This window comes from Carcharodon carcharias, chromosome 7 (genome assembly GCF_017639515.1).
Source record: "Carcharodon carcharias isolate sCarCar2 chromosome 7, sCarCar2.pri, whole genome shotgun sequence".
Classification (NCBI taxonomy): Eukaryota; Metazoa; Chordata; class Chondrichthyes; order Lamniformes; family Lamnidae; genus Carcharodon; species Carcharodon carcharias.
In genome coordinates, this window is record NC_054473.1 from 74,685,479 (window position 1) to 74,702,298 (window position 16,820).

General features: G+C 43.5%; 1 protein-coding gene across 3 annotated transcripts in view; it reads left to right on the plus strand.

Moving 5' to 3' along the window:
• Positions 1-5,652: 5,652 nt before the first annotated feature.
• Positions 5,653-16,820, plus strand: part of LOC121279810 (interleukin-1 receptor-associated kinase-like 2) — a 50,990-nt gene continuing 39,822 nt past the window's right edge. For 2 of the 3 annotated variants that reach the window (XM_041191183.1, XM_041191182.1), the window contains exons 1-2: positions 5,654-6,175; positions 15,376-15,555. In XM_041191183.1, coding sequence (XP_041047117.1) covers positions 6,076-6,175; positions 15,376-15,555 — 280 coding nt within the window. In that variant the 5' untranslated portion in view covers positions 5,654-6,075. Of the gene's footprint in view, positions 6,176-15,375; positions 15,556-16,820 lie in introns of all 3 variants that reach the window. The other variant, XM_041191181.1, reaches the window with a different exon arrangement.

Sequence of the window (16,820 nt, forward strand, 5' to 3'; positions counted from 1 at the left end):
ACACGATTTACTCTTCATAAAACCATGCTGACTCTGATGGATTGCATTTTGACTTTCCAAATGTCCCATTACTACTTCCTTGATAATGGATGCCAAGGGGGAAAGGGGAAATACATGGCTGAAGGGGCTACGAAAACCCAAGAGGCTGCACAAGTCAGCTCAGATCTGGGTTCTATTTCTGTTTTTTGGGGATGACCCAAGGACAGGTTCTCCCCTTGTAACCACAGCAATTGCTTGTCTATATTCATCGAACTGTGCGGGTGTCATTGTTACCAGTTTAAAATTACAAGTTTTAAAAAGGGTGTTTTGTTCAACATTCCAGATCGTGGATCCGAAGTTGCATATTAGTATGTTGTTTTAAAAGGAGTTTGTCCTTTTATTCCAACAACTGTTTCAATTCAAGGATTTCACAATCCTTAATCTGATTGGCTCTATCAGCCTGTTAAGCACATAGGAATGCACTGTATTCCCAAAGATTTTTACCAATCTTTAGATTCCGCAGCCTGCTCTTCATTTTGTCAGTGATAAATTCACCAACATTCATATAGCAGTCTTTCAAGCACTCGGCATGTAATGCTTCAAACTCATTACTAAGCCAGAATGGTACAGATGCAAGACCCATGCTCTACCTTTCACTTCTGATATCTTCACAGCTCAGGTGTCTTAGCCTTTTATCTCTGCCCCATCTGGGTGTTTGTTATTTAGACCATTCCAATTTAGCTGTGCACTGCCTAATACTGGAACCCAAATTGCCCTTTTAAATTGTTTGAATTTGACAGAGAAATAAACATCAGGCAAAGACTCAGACACCACATCAGTAAATGGTATTGAAGTTTATTGATTATCAGCTGATCCTCTGTCTTAAAGCCATGCTCCCATGCTCTCTCCATACCCTTTGAGGCCTTTACAGTCTCTTAATGCTGCGGTTCCCCTACAGCATGGCCGGCGAGCCATTGAAATCTCTATTCACACTGGCAGGACCGGAAGATCCCGCCTCCACGAGGGGCTGGAAAATTCTAGCCTAAGGAACTGAAGTACTATCAGAAACGGAAAGAGACTACTGGAAACAAGGCATCCAGGGACCTCCAAATGTTTAACTATTTACAACTATGTACTGGGGCAGATAAACATGAGGTTCTTTCCAGAGGCATCTCTCTCTGAGTTCTAGAGGCACATGACATCACCGATGTACATGAGCTATTAGCATAATTGCTATTAACCCTTTATATATGCCTCCCCCAGGTCTTTCATTCAACTCATTAAACTACTCATTAACTACTTACACATCCTACTTCCCCATACCCCCTTCCCCCACTGAATCACTGTCACCATCCCTGAGTCATGGGGATAGGTGGTTAGACCAGTCTGCTGGATTGTGTTCTTGTTTCCTTTGAGAAAGGGCGAGGGTCCTGTGGAGGGGTGTTGAACCATCTAGTAAGTTGTCCAGGTTGGCCTCTCAGTCTTCCGCGTAGATCCTGTAAAGGCTGTCTGCTGGTGGATATCAGTGCGGATCTCCTCCACTAGAGGTTGCCACGGTCAGTGCACACAAGGTAGGCGCATGGATGAATGGACTGACTCAAAACCTAGCTGAGTCGGTCCTGGACCCAGATAGAGTCCCCCACTGAGAGTGTTGGTAAATCCCAAGCTTTGTGGCAACAGCTGTGTACGAGTCTGGTGCACCCGGTAGTGGTCTCCTTTTTTCCCACACCTTTTTGACCTCTGTTGCCTTGAGGCATAGTCGAAGGGTTTTTGAGAGACTTGAGTGCTGTTTACATCAACTCCTACCCGGTAAGAGTTGTGATGGAGACACATGGTTCTACTGCAGTGTAGACTGGTAGCTCAGTAAGGCTAGGTCAATGTCATCATTTTTCTTAAAAAGATTTGACAGTACAGACCCCTCTTTCAGCCTCCCCATTGGCCTGTGGGTAATTGGGTGAGCTTGTGATATGGACATTGTGAAGCATTTAAGGCAGTTGATGGTGAACTGCAGGCCATTTTCAGAGACAACCAAACAGGGGATGCCATGTGTGGCAAAAATTTCCTTGAGCATGGTAATAACTGCTGCTGAGGTAGACCCATGTAGCCATTTGACCTCAGTCCAGCGGGGGAAATAATCCACGACAATAAGAAAGGTTTTATCCTTGAAGATAAAAAGGTCCATCCCAAGGCACTCCCATGTTCGGGATGGGAAGGAGGATGCCATCAGTTGTTCCTTGTGGTCTTGCCTATTGATGGCACAAGTGGTGCAATTGGAAAGCACGTCTTCAGTTGCTTTGGAGATACATGGCCACCAGACTGAATTGTGGGCCCCAGCCCTGCACTTGGTTTTATCCAGATATCATTGATGTAACCATTGGACAATATGTAGCCTTAGGATCCTGGGAATGGCAATTCGGTCAGTGCAGACTAACAAGCCATCCATGAGGCTAAGGTGGCAATGCTGTTCGAAGTATAGTTTCAGAATGCAATTGCTAGGATCATAGGCAGGCCATCCAGTAACAGAGTACTCCATTATCTGTGCACACTTGGCATCAGATTTCTGTGCTGCTCGAATTTCTTCCAGTTTCTGGGTGATGGTCAGAAGGGACCTGATAGCTATGGAGATAGAGAACTTCACCTCCTCAGCAAAATGTACATCATTCTGTGCTGGTTTCCCCACACAGATGTGGGACAAAGCATAAGCTGTGATCTGGTGCTTTCCCCGGAAGTCAAACACTATGGGCTGCAATTGAAATATTTGAATCCAGTGTGGCATCTTCACCAATTCCTTAGTGTTAAGCAAGGTGACTAATGGCTCATGGCCAATCTGGATAGTGAACTTGAGTCCCAGGACATAATCTCTAAACTTTTCACAAGGCCATGTGACGGCCGGGGCCTGTTTTTCCGTGACAGCATACCACTGCTCTGTTTCTGTCAGTGTCCTAGAGGCATAATATACCAGTCTGTGAGAGCCGGCACATTGAATCTGGAACAGTATGACCCCTAGGCCAATGGATGATGCCTTATCTACCATTATGGTGGGTAATTCTAGGTTGCAACGAGCCAGTGTTTCCATAAACATGAGCATGTTCTTGATAGTGTCAAACGCCTTCTGCTAGCGTTCATCTCAGTACCAGGCCTGGTCCTGCTTCAGGAATTGTAAGTGAACACTTAGAAAAGCTCAAGGTAATCAGGAAGAGTCAACATGGTTTTATGAAAGGAAAATCATGTTTAACCAATTTATTAGAGTTCTTTGTGGGAGTAACATGTGCAATGGATAGAGGGGAGCCTGTAGACATACTGTACTTGGATTTCCAGAAGGCATTTGATAAGGTGCCACATTAAACGTTATTGAGGAAAATAAAAGCTCATGGTGTAGGGGGTAATGTATTAATGTGGATAGAAGATTAGCTGGATGGCAGAAAACAGAGACTATGTGTAAATGGATCTTTGCCTGATTGGCAGGATGTGATGAGTGAGGTCCTGCAGGGATCTGTGCTGGGTCTTCAACTTTTACAATTTACATCAATGACTTAGGTGAGGGGAATGAAGGCATGGTAGCTAAATTTGCAAATGACACAAAGATAGGTAGAAAAGTATGTTGTGAAGAGGACATAAGGAGTTTGCAGACAGATATAGATGAGTTGAGTGAGTGGGCAAAAATATGGCAGATGGAATATAATGTGGGAAAATTTGAAGTTGTTCGTTTTGGCAGGAAGAATAAAAAAGTAGAATATTACTTAAATGGAGAACGACTGCAGAATTCCAAGGTGCAGAGGGATCGAGGTGTTCATATGCACGAGTCACAAAACATTAGTATGCAGGTGCAGCATGTAATCATGAAAGCAAATGGAATGCTATCCTTTATTATGAGAGGAATTGAACATAATAGTAAGGATTTGACGTTTCGAGTCCTCATGACCCTTCAACAGTTCTGTTGAAGGGTCATGAGGACTCAAAACGTCAACTCTTTTCTGCTCCGCCGATGCTGCCAGACCTGCTGAGTTTTTCCAGGTAATTCTGTTTTTGTTTTGGATTTCCAGCATCCGCAGTTTTTTGTTTTTATAATAGTAAGGATGTTGTACTTCAGTTATACAAGGCATTGGTGAGACCACATCTCAAATATGGCAGTTTGGTCTCTTTATTTAAGGAAGGATGTAAATGCATTGGAGGTGGTTCAGAGGAGGTTTACTAGATTAATACCTGAAATGAGTGGGTTGTTTATGAGGAAAGGTTGGACAGGTTGGGTTTGTTTCCACTGGAGTTCAGAAGAATGAGGGGTGACTTGATTGAAGTATATACGATCCTGAACGGTATTGACAAGGTGGACATGGAAAGGATGTTTCCTCTTGTGGGTGAGTCCAAAACTAGGGGCACCCATATAGGAGAGAGATGAGAAGAAATATTTTCTCTCAAAGATTGTGTGGCTTTGGAACTCTGCCTCCAAAGGCGGTGGAGATAGGTCACTGAATATTTTTAAGGCAGAGGTAGATAGATTCTCATCAGGCAAGGGAATAAAAGGTTATTGGGAACAAAAACAAAAATACCTGGAAAAACTCAGCAGGTCTGACAGCATCCGCGGAGAGTGATACAGTTGATGTTTCGAGTCCGTATGACCCTTCGAGTCTGTATCCCTCTCTGCAGATGCTGTCAGACCTGAGTTTTTCCAGGTATTTTTGTTTTTGTTCTAGATTTCCAGCATCAGCAGTATTTTGCTTTTATCAAAAGGCAATTGGGGTTAGGTGGGAATGTGGAACTCCAAACACAACAGATCAGCCATGACCTTATTGAATGGCGGAGCAGGCTCAAGGGGCCGAATGGCCTAATTCTGCTCCTATTTCGTATGTTCATACCGATCATTGGAAAGATACAGCCTACACACCTGATGTCTTTTTCAACCTGCACTATTCAGGCAGTGTCTGTGATCCCCCTCCCCCACCCCACTCCACTCCACTCCACTGAACAGCTCGCTGGAATCAGAATTGGGTCATTTTGGTGAAATACTGGGTGGCATCTGTCACGTCCGGTTTGAGTCATTCAAAGATGAAGTGGGAAATATGTTGTGGCGGTTCGGAATTTGGGCTTGGATTACCGGCGGCTTTTACCGTTGTAAAAACCCTACTCTCTCGGTGTTTACAGCCCAGAATTGAACTACGCTAGGCCAGGTCGTATTCCTGAAACATGGGAATCAACAGAGCTCAGGAAAACTCCTGCTATAATTGAAAACTGCTTAGCTCCCTGGAACTATACAGCAAGTGATAAACTGTAAACGCTTGTCAGAACTAAGTCCGGTTACGCTAGTTAGAAGTCTCAATATCATACAAAAGCTTGTATCAGAGTCTCTCTCTCTCTAACACAGGCATGTGGATTGAATTGATTTGCGGGTTTGGGGGGGGAAGGGTGTATGCATGCGTTAGTATATCATTTATTTTAATCAGGTTATAACCTCCTTCCAGGGAAATAGAACTTGATACAACTGTTGTTTCCTCGGATAGAACTTCAGCCCCACAAACCTGTTCAGGAAGAAATACAGAGGAGATGAACTGTCCCCTTACCGCCCCCAGCCCAACTCGTACTTTGTTCTCCTCCGCCGATGCTGCCAGACCTGCTGAGTTTTTCCAGGTATTTCTGTTTTTGTTTTTTTCAACTCGTATATTACTGGACGAGCGGGTTTATTAACCCCTAAGGTCAGACGTGTCCTGTGAAACCCGTGACCCAGTGAGTCACTCCGCTCTGCGTTCACGCTCATTTGTTACAGAGCTGTCGTGTTCACTGCAAAAACAGCATCACAATTGTTACAAGTATTGGCGACGAATTTCAATGCGAGGGAGCTGTAAATAGGAATGAATCGAAAACCCTTTTCATTGATACGTTACAGTAATTGATGGTCTTCCCATCTCAACTTCCTCATTTTCTACGTGTGACGCAAAGCATAGAGCGGAAAGGAAAAAACTCACCGGAATCCGTCCTTATGAGCTCAGAGCTGGTGAAGAAAAGCCTGGGTCCTTCGCCCGGCTCTTCACTTAACGACTGGGACAGTCAAAAACCACCAGGTCAATTTCGGGAGAGGGGCGGAACCTTGGATAAATATATAGAATGACTTCTCAGCACTTTGTGTATGACATCCCTGCCAAGATTATGGAAGAGTTTTATTTGGTGATGGACACTTTAGCGCCGGGGCTGTGGTATCGCTTCGGTGAGTAGCCCTGTGGGTTCAAATTGGAATTGTTGGTTATACTTTGTCAACGGGGCTAGCGCCGGATAGAGTTTCCCACTTTGTACCTAGTCAATTGCTTATCCGCTTCAGAGGGGGGCGATGAAGTCCCTTCATTCAGGATTTCAGGAGTCCCTCCCAAGTACTGGATGAGTTATAGTCATTGTGCACTGACTGTCACGGTTCTGTCCCTTTGTGTTGAGGGGGTGAGACTAAGAAAATCAGCTTGTTACTTTGGTCATGGCCAGGACTAGCTGGCTGAGTCAAATTCCTTTTAAAGGGCTGCTGAATATGGGATTTTCACTGGTGCTTCTATTGGTTTTTTTTTTGTTGGATTTCGTATTCGGCAGTTGTGCCTATCATTTTCTGGGACCCGGAGACGTTTAATCAGAGGCGAGTGACTGTAAAGGAAACGCGAGGGTGATTTATGTTTATGTCAAGCTGTCTTCTGCTCAAAGGCAAATTGGGCGAGAACGCTGCCCCCTTCATGTGCTCATCACCCCTGAGCATATTGCTCGCTTCTCTTCTGACGTTATTTATTGCACGGCCGGGCGAGTGTACACGGCGTTTCCGCTCTCCACACCATATAGCTCTGAAGAAGGGTCATACAGACTCGACACGTTAACTCTCTCTTTCTCTCCACAGATGCTGTCGAACCTGCTGAGTTTTTCCAGCAATGTTTGTTTTTGCTCTACACCGCTCTGTTAGGTACAAGACACGAAATTTCCCGTTATATCTGCCGTTGCCACTCTCCTAGGCGCATGAAAGCGAGTCTACACCTGCAAACAGAGTAAAACGTCCTCAGGGCTTCACAGGGGCGTCATCAGGCAAAAAAAAACTGAGATGTTCTGGCAGGTGACTTGGTTAAAGGGGTAGACTTTCAAAGAGGGTCTTAAAGGCTGGGGATGGAATTCCAGAACCTGGGGCCTAGGCAGCTGAAAGTCATATCCACCAATGACAGGTTATATCTCTCTTTTTCTTAGAGTCATTCTTGGCGGATGGTATTGTTAGTAAGTTTAGTACTCAGTGTCTGTCTCTATCTGTCCTTGACAAGGTGGTGGTGAGCCTTCTACTTGAACCTCCAGCCCTCAAACACTCTGAGGACTCTGCGTTTTTCCAGTTCTGGCCTCTTGCGTATGATTTGCGTATGATTGCGGGATGATTTCCTTCATCCCACTGCTGACGGCCGTGCCTTCGGCATTCTAGGCCCTGAGCTCCGGAATTCCTTCCCTAAGCCTCTCCATATCTCCACCTCTTCTGCTCAAATATGTTCCTTAAAACATATTTCTTTGGCCAAGCTTTCAGTCACCTATTTTGTTATCTCCTTGTGTGATCTGGTGTCAGACATTTTATCTGGTAATGTTCCTGTGAACTTTCTGTACTTTAAAGGCGCTACAATATACACAGTTGGTTGTTCTTCCAGCCCGCTTAAGAAAATATGATTCCCCCAGAGAGTCAGTGATGTGTGTTTTCTACAGCAGCAGTTCCAGGAACATCAATGCCCAAGACTGCAGGCAGGCAACCATCAAACATGAGAACTCAAGCAGAGTTTGGTATGGTGTTGGTGGCTTTTGATGAGTTGTTAATTTGCCGAAGTGTGCAAGGTATCTACACAAATACTGGATAGCCACCCGAAATGCTGAACTAGTAACAAAGTTATGAATGGACTGCAGATATCAGCTCTCATTGATTTTGATGTATTCCTCTGTAAAGTAACCACATATGAAACATGAAGTAAAACCATTGTGAGACCTAGATACTGTGGTAAACTGTGACTTAAGCAATATCAGTTTTGTACATTAATGACATTTTACACTGTCTTTAATAACTTTTTAACTATTGTCTCCATCCCTCTCCCTGGCAATAATCTTGGTGTCACATTTGATCCCAAGATGAGCTTCCGGCTTCATATATTTGTGCCATCAGTAAGACCACCTATTTCCACCTCCATAGCATTGCTCAATTTCTTGCCTGTCTCAGCTTATCTACTGTTGAAACCCGCATCGATGCCTTTGTTACCTTTAGACTTGCTTATTCCAATACACTCCTGGCTGGTCTCCCACACTCTACCCTCCGTAATTTGTGGTCACCTAAAACTCTGCTAATCGTGCCTTAACTGCCCGTAAGTCCCGTTCCCCATCACCCCTGTGCTCGCTGACCTACATTCGATGTGGGTCAAGCAAAATCTTAATTCTCATTCTTGTTTTCAAGCCCCTCCATGGCCAATCCCCTCCTCTAATTGTAGCCTCTTGTGCATTCCCAATTTTAATCACTTCACCATTAGTGGCTGTGCCTTCAGTTGCCTAGGCCCCAAGCTCTGGAATTCCCTCCTACACCTCCCCGCCTCTCTACCTCGCTGTCCTCCTTTAAGATACCTCTTAAAACCCATCTCTTTGATCAAGCTTTTGGTCACCTAACCTAACATCTCACGTGGCTCGGTGTCATACCTTGTTTTATAACGCTCCTGTAAAGCACCTTGAGATGTTTCATTATATTAAAGGTGCTATATAAATATAGGTTGCTGTTGTGAAATTCATGGGAATGGTTATTCTACATATTGGGCTCTGTTTTTATTTTTGTCAACAATACCAGTCATTGTAAACACCAGCAGGCCTGCCAGATCTCCCACACACATGAGGAGTATCACACAGGCGATAGGCGATCAACACCTTCCCTCAGGGTCATAATCTTAAGTATTATGAGCTGTGCTGGCACTTCTGGGACTCTTTTCTTGCTTCATCTCACTTACCTTTCTGTTACTGTTCCTGCACACTTTTGGGTCCCAAGAAAGGTTACAACAGAATAAAAGATTTTATTTTGTGAAATTGAAAATATTTTTTAAAGATATGCCAAGATAATCCAAATCAACATCTAATTTTCTCTTTGAATGCCCACACAAAAATCCTCATTGTCATAGAAATTGTACCAATTGACTCATATCTGATTGAATTTCAACGCTTTTGGTAATATAGTCAATTTGAAGGACTGACTCTCTGCCAGTAAGCTGGACCTTATTTAAGGGATCTTTTTAAAGTAGCAGATATCAAGTATCTTTGCACTGCAGAAAGCACCCATCTACCCTTGTGTATTCAGAAATGAAGGAATTGGGCATTTTCACTCACTCTGACTTTTGCCCTCTGTGTCCAAACTTCTTTTCTCTTTACTCCCCGATTTTCACCTTTGGTCTCAAAGTCTTGGGGTGGGGGGAGTAATCGGACAGCGTTACTGATCCTGCTCAATATCCTGTGTCATCACCTGGAAACAGCCTGTCAGTGAACATTTTCATGAGAGAACCATACAGCTGAATCTTTAGTGCTGTTCGCAATTAAGTACAGGCCCTCGCTTAACTCATATATATGGAAAAGGAACCATAGAGTCTATGCCTTCAGGAGTGATGGGGAGTGGTGAACATGAGACATATTTTATACTGTATGGGAGTCAGTTCTATTATTCCTGCAGTTGTGCTGAGCTAGACTGGAACAGTGGAGGTGGTGAAAGATGGGCAGAACAAAGTGGAATGGAACACAGAAATTGAAGTGATTAGAATCATATACAATTGGGATACTGTGCATGGGTATCATCTCGGTATTAAAAGAAGGATATTGAGACACTGGGGGAAGGTGCAAAGAAGATTTACAAGGATGATAACCAGAGATTATAATTATCGGAAAGACTGAACAGGCAGAAGCTCTTTTTCTCTAGAACTGACATCTCTAAAATTATGAAGGAGTTTGAGATGAGATGAATTTAGAGATGTTTCCATATGTGGGAAAGTCCAACTAGGATGAAACTAGGAGTCATGTATACAAGGTAGTCCCGAGTAAATCCAATAAGGAATTCAGGAGAAACTACTCAGAAAATGGTTAGACTGTGGAACTTGTAGCACCTTTCATGTCTGAGGATGTAACATCAAGATTAGTTTACTCTTTTCTCCAAAAATAAAAGGTTCGTCAATCATCTTTTCAAGACAGTGACCATTTTAAAAGCAAATTACAAAAAAGCCTATCTGAAATGCATTCGGTGGATTTTGCTGCTAATGCACCAGAATGTCTTTGAACAAATCTTATTGCTTGTTGCACACACTTATAAAACTTCGGGGATCCTACAATAAAGTGATGAGGAGAAAATAAAAGACTTGCATTTCTACAGTGCTTTTCAAAACCACTGAATACCTTGTTTTTTATAGCCAATGAAGTACTTTTGAAGTGTAGTTACTATTGTGATGCAGGAACCATGGCAGTCACTTTGCTGTTTGTGGGAGCTGTGGGCAATGTGATAATGACTGGATATTCTGGTTTTGATGATGAGGATGGAGGAATAAATATTAGCCAGGACATTGGGGATAACTCCCCTGCTCTCCTTTGAAATTGTGTCATAGGATCTTTTATGTCCACCTGAGAGAGCAGATGGGGCGTCAGCTTAACGCCTCATTTGGAAGATGGCACATCCAACAGTGCAGCACATCCTCAGTACTACACTGGAGTATCAGCTTGATTTTTGTGCTCAGGTCCTGGAGTTGAAAGTCATGCCATTGCTACAACAGGCTGGGGAGGGAACATAGTGGAGTATATATATCAAATTGGGGAGCCTTTGGTGAGTGGATACAACTCATAGCCAGGCCCAGAATATTAATTCACTCATCCAAGAAGGGAGTATGTTCATAAAAAGTTGTGAATGTTCTGGAGGTTGATACAGAGAGAAGCTGAGGCTGGAGAGCGAGGGAGAGGGATTAACCCCAGGCCAATCAACTGACCAGGATATTTATCAGGAGAGAGGATATAAGGCAGCTGAGATTTCTGCTGTGAGTGAACCAACAGTAGGTGTTGTGGTGGCATGTTGCAGAATGCCTAGAGTAGGGCAGAAAGAATCTTGAGAGGCCCAGGAGGAACTCAAGCCTGTGGTGATGACAGCAGATTATAGTCAAAGTGGGCTTGGAAACCAAGAAAGATATGTTGCAAAGGACAAAGAAGAAGGAAAGATATACTTTTGGGAGTATGACTGACAGAAACTGTAAGGGATCAGAATCTCACTGTTTTGATCCTCAGTCTGAACAATTTGCTGATTTCAACCATGTAAACTAGAGTTAAGGGGAAATTGCCCAACATTTCTGCACCCAAGAGTGATTCTGATTAGAAAGTATATGCTGTACAAGGCATGAATACTCAACTGTGATGCCCTCCATCCCTGCAGAGTCCATCAGCATCATTACTTAGGCTCATATTTGAGCTAATTGTTGGAGGGCTGGAATTTCCTGTGGAGCCGATGGATGGCAGGTGCCAGTGTATCTAGTGGAAGGGAAGAAGTATTGTCACTCCCTTCTTTTAATACAAAGTAGATAATGTCCATCATTGAACAGGTGGTAGGAACAACTCTGTTTAAATCCAACTCATGAAATCAGTGAAACATGAAACAATGAGCTGAATGTTTAACTTTCTGTGGCGCTACACTGTTTATTGCAGTCACATGCAATTCCTTAGTCCATTAATTTAACATAAGATTATGAGGGGCATAGACAGGGTGCAGCTGTTCCCCTTAGTTGAGAGGTCAGCCACAAGGGGGCATAAGTTCAAGGTGAGGGGCAGGAGGTTTAGGGGGGATGTGAGGAAAAACTTTTTTACTCAGAGGGTGGTGACAGTCTGGAATGCACTGCCTGGGAGGGTGGTGGAGGCGGGTTGCCTCACATCCTTTAAAAAGTACCTGGATGAGCACTTGGTATGTCATAACATTCAAGGCTATGGGCCAAGTGCTGGTAAATGCAATTAGGTAGATAGGTCAGGTGTTTCTCACGTGTCGGTGCAGACTTGATGGGCCGAAGGGCCTCTTCTACACTGTGATTCTGTGATGATCTGTGATGTTCTGTGACATTTTTCCAGGTGGAGGATTCTCGAACCAAGGGGCACAGTTTCAAAATAAGGGGTCTCCTGTTTAAGATGAAGATGAGAGGAATTTCCTCTTTTGAGGTTCATTAGTCTTTGAAGTTCTCTACTACAAAGAGCAGTGGAGGCTGGATGATTGAACATATTTATGGCTGAGCTAAACAAATTTTTGATCTACAAGGGAGTCAAGGATTAGGGGAGCCAGGCAGGAAAGTGGATTTAAGGCCACAATCAGATCAGCCATAATCTTATTGAATGGCAGAGGTTCACTAGACTAATCCCTGGGATGGCAGGACTGTCTTATGAGAAGAGATTGAGGAAACTGGGCCTGTGTTCTCTAGAGTTTTGAAGAATGAGAAGTGATTTCATTGAAACTTACAAAATTCTTAACAAGGTGTGACAGGGTAGTTGTGGATAATATTTTTCCCCCGCCTGGTGAGTCTAGAACCAGAAGCACAACCTCAGAATAAGGAGCAGATCTTTAAGATGATGTTGAATTTGTTCACTCAGAGAGTGGTGAATCTTTGGATTTCTCTACCCTGGAGGGCTGTAGAAGCTCAATCATTGAGCATGTTCAAGATGGAAATCGATAGATTTCTGTATGCTAATGACATCAAGGGATATGGGGATAGTGTGGGAAAATGGGGGTAGAGGTAGCTGATCAGCCATGATCTGTTTGAACGGCAGAGCAGGCTTGATGGGCTGAAAGGCCTACTCTTCCAATTTCCTATATTCCTATGTAAATGTGGTATTAGAATGGATGCCAGGATAATCCAATGCAAAACAGAAAACATTTTGTATAAAACTTTGATTTAACCTGATGTAGAATATTGTGTGCAATTTTTGTCCCCTCACAATTTAGGTGATAGAGAGGGACCTGGAATATGTTCAATAAAGAGCCACCAGATTGATACCGAGTTACCAGTGGCTTAAAGAGCTGGAACACTTTACTCTTAAAAAGCATAGACTTTAAGGGGCAGAATCTTCAGCTCAGGAAGCGCATCCGGCTGCGTGACCGTCGAACTGTCAAATGCCTATTAAAGCTTGTTAAAAAGTAATCAAGGCAATCAGCTGAGTTGCCCGTCCAACCTTAAGCTGACGGGCAGGTGAAGAGCCCAGGCGGCCTTCACATTTTTCATGGAACCTCATCCATGGGTGGGATGAGGTTTCATGAATGATTTAAAATTTTCAGAAAATTTTTTATTAAAATTAGTGCGCATGTCCCAGCTCATATGGCAATTTCACATGAGGAGACATGTCATAAAAAATTTTTCAACACTTTATTAAACTGTTTAAACTTAAAACTAATCTCCCTAAAGCATCTCTGTGCCTCAGGGAGATTTCTGCGCTCTTTCGCACGCATCCGTGGAAGAGTGCACTCCCGACTCAGGCAATGCCTACCTGCCAGCACAGGGAGTGCACAGCGCTTATGGGTGCGTGTCACGCTGGGTGGGCCTTAATTGGCCCGCCCACAAAAAATGGCGGCGCCCAGCTGATCGGCTGCACACCCTGCCCCACACAACCTGCCTAACGGGGAGAAAATTCCCCTCAAGGAGTTTGGACTGGGATCTTTGAAATAATGATGGGATTACATTTAATCCTTGTGGATAGGCTTTTTGAGTTACATAGATTAGGAATGAACTGCAGACATGCTTGTAATTTAGGTAAGAATAGATCTAGTTTAAGTATCAGGATTTTCTTTTTGCAGAGCTGTTTCTGTGAAAGGTATAAAATTGCAAAGTTATCAGTTTTGACTCAGTGGTAGCACTCTCATATGAGTCAGAAGGTTTTCACAGACTGGAACACATAATCTAGGCTGACACCAGTGCAGTGCTGAGGGAGTGCTGCACTTTGAAAGGTGATATATTTAAGATGAGATGTTAAACCTAGGTGGATTTAACAGATTCCATGGCAATACTTGATGAGCAGGGGAATTTGTTTTGGTGCCCGGGACAATATTTATCCTTTAACCTACTAAATTTAAAATTGATTATAGAACCATAGAAAATTATGGCACAGAAAGAGGCCATTCAGCCCATTGTGTCTGAGCCAGCCATAAAAAGAGAATAAAAAAGCTAGCTGCTCATTTTTAATCCCACTTTCCAGCACTCGGCTCGTAGCCTTGCAGGTTAAAGCGCTTCAGATGCAAATCCAGGTACCTTTTAAATGAATTGAGCATTTCAGCCTCAACTACAATTAAGACAGTGAATTACAGACACCCACCACCCTCTGGGTTAAAAAGGTTTCCCTCATGTTCCCTCTAATCCTTCCACCAATCACCTCAAATCGATGCCTCCTGGTAATTGACCCCTCAGCTAGGGGAAACAAGTCTTTACTGTCTGCCCTATCTGGGCCCCTCATAATTTTGTACACCTTAATTAAGTCACCCTTTAACCTCCCCTGTTCTAAGGAAAACAACCCTAGCCTATCTAAAGCCTAGCTGATGATTATCTCATTGCTATTCATACAGCCTTGCTGGTGCACAAATTGGCTGCCACACTTCTCTATATCATAGCAGTGACTACACTTCACAGAAGAATCGTAGAACGTTTGCAGCACAGAAGGAGGCCACTTGGCCCAACGTGTCTGCACCGGCCAACAAACAAGCCACCCAGCCAATCCCGCTTTCCATCATTTGGTCCATAGCCCTGCAGATTATGGCACTTCAGATGCACATCCAGACACTCTTAAATGAGTTGAGGGTTTCTGTCTCTATTGCTCTTTCACACAATGAGTTCCAGACCCTTACAACCCTCTGGGTGGAAAAAGTTCTCCTTATCTCCCCTCGAATCCTTCTACCAATCATTTTAAATCTATGCCCCCTAGTCACTGACCTCTCTGCTAAGATAAATAGGCCCTTCCCGTCCACTCTATCCAGGCCCCTCACAATTTTGTACATCTCAATCAAATCTCCCCTCAGCCTCCTCTTTTCCAAGGAGAACAACCCCAGCCTATCCAATCTTTCCTCATTGCTGCAATTTTCCATTACATCAATATTACTTCATTGGCTATAAAGCACTTTAGGACATCCTGTGGTTGTGAACAGTGTTACATAAATATAAGTTTGTTCATCCTTTATTCCAGTGTCATTTTATAGCACTGCTTGGTTAAGTTGGTCCAGTGATACACTGTGCAAAGTAGAATGTAATCAAATTATCAATTGCACAATGGACAGTTTACTTTCCTTCCCTTTCCCAACGATTTCTGTGCATAACCTCAGTATGAGGGAAGTAAGGAGAATTGGGAGGCAAGCCATCACAGCATTTTTGGGAGTTCTAACTGTCCCTTTTAAAATCTGTCTTTCAGGCTCTCGTATCGTAGCTGATCAGACTGAACTAAGGAAGATTGGTTCTCTTGGAAGAAATCATTACAGCAGAACACGAGAGCTGATGTGGGCGTGGGGAATGAAACAAGCAACCGTCCAACAGCTTCTGCACATCCTGAATGAGATGCAGCTGTACCGTGCACTATCTGTTATTCTGTCATGTGAGAACGCTCCTTTAGTCAAAAATACTTAGGATGCTGATAAATTTATTCTTTTTTCAGAAAAGGCACATTGGAATGCTCGTTTTAAACACGTTCATTTCTTCAATGAACTGTCAGCTTGAGTCCAGCCCAGACTGATGGACAAGTCTCTTCTATTCTGGCTATGAAGTTCATGGATGAAATTTGGTTTGAGCTATCTCAAAGCCCATTTCCTGGCAGACAGAGCTCTCAATACAAAATTGACCCTAGTTTCGCACTAAATTGACAACCTCACTGTGAAAAGAAAAAAATATTATGGGGTGTAGCTCTGAAGTATTTCATTAAAGTACAGTTGGAGGGAGCATTATTCTACGTGTAGCCTATGCCAAACCTGATTGAGTTGCTTGATGCTGACTCTGGTTGCCTGTAAAGAAGTGCATCTTTCCACAGAACAGTCTCATTCAGCTTGATCAGCGCAAACTCTTTATTAGTCATTAAATATATTCACACAGAGGTTGATAAATATTTGGGTACTAAAGGAATTAATTGATGTAGCTCAGTTGGCTGGACAACTGGTTTGTGATGCAGAGTGATGGCAATAGTGCAGGCTCAATTCCCGTTCCATTCCCAATTACTGGCTGAGGTCATCCATGAAGGCCCCGCCTTCTCAGCCTCACCCTGCACCAGAGGTGTGGTGACTCTCCGGCTTAACTCACCACTGGTCATCTCTCTCTAATGAGAGAGCAGCCTATGGTCCTCTGGGATTACGGCAGCGAAAAAGATATGAGGATAGTGCAGAATTTTGGAACTGAAGTGGAATATCAACCATAGGCCAGGATTTTACATTGGGCGGGCTTGGCGGGAGCAGGTTGCGGCAGTCGCGGACCTGACCATTAAGTTGGACAGGCAGCGTAAGTTTGGAGTAAATTAGTATGTTAATGGCATTAAAAGGCTTTTCAATTAGTGGTGGGCCGCAGCCAACTTTGGCATGCACCCGCCGAACGAAATATTGCAAGACAGCGTGATGATTCAGAACGTACGCCTGACATCATCGCACATCATTTTATGTTCCGGTGTGTCAGGCTTGCCCCACCCGCCGAATGTAAAATTCTGCCCATTATCTTATTGAATGGGAACGGACACGTAAAGGACCAAATGGCCTATTCCAGCTCCTGTTGCTCTTCTCTTCCTTCTAAAAATCCATAGAACAATTGAGTAAGTTCTAAAAAGCAAGGTCACAAATATTAGACTTTTTTTTAAGATAGACTAAAAAATCCATTATGCTC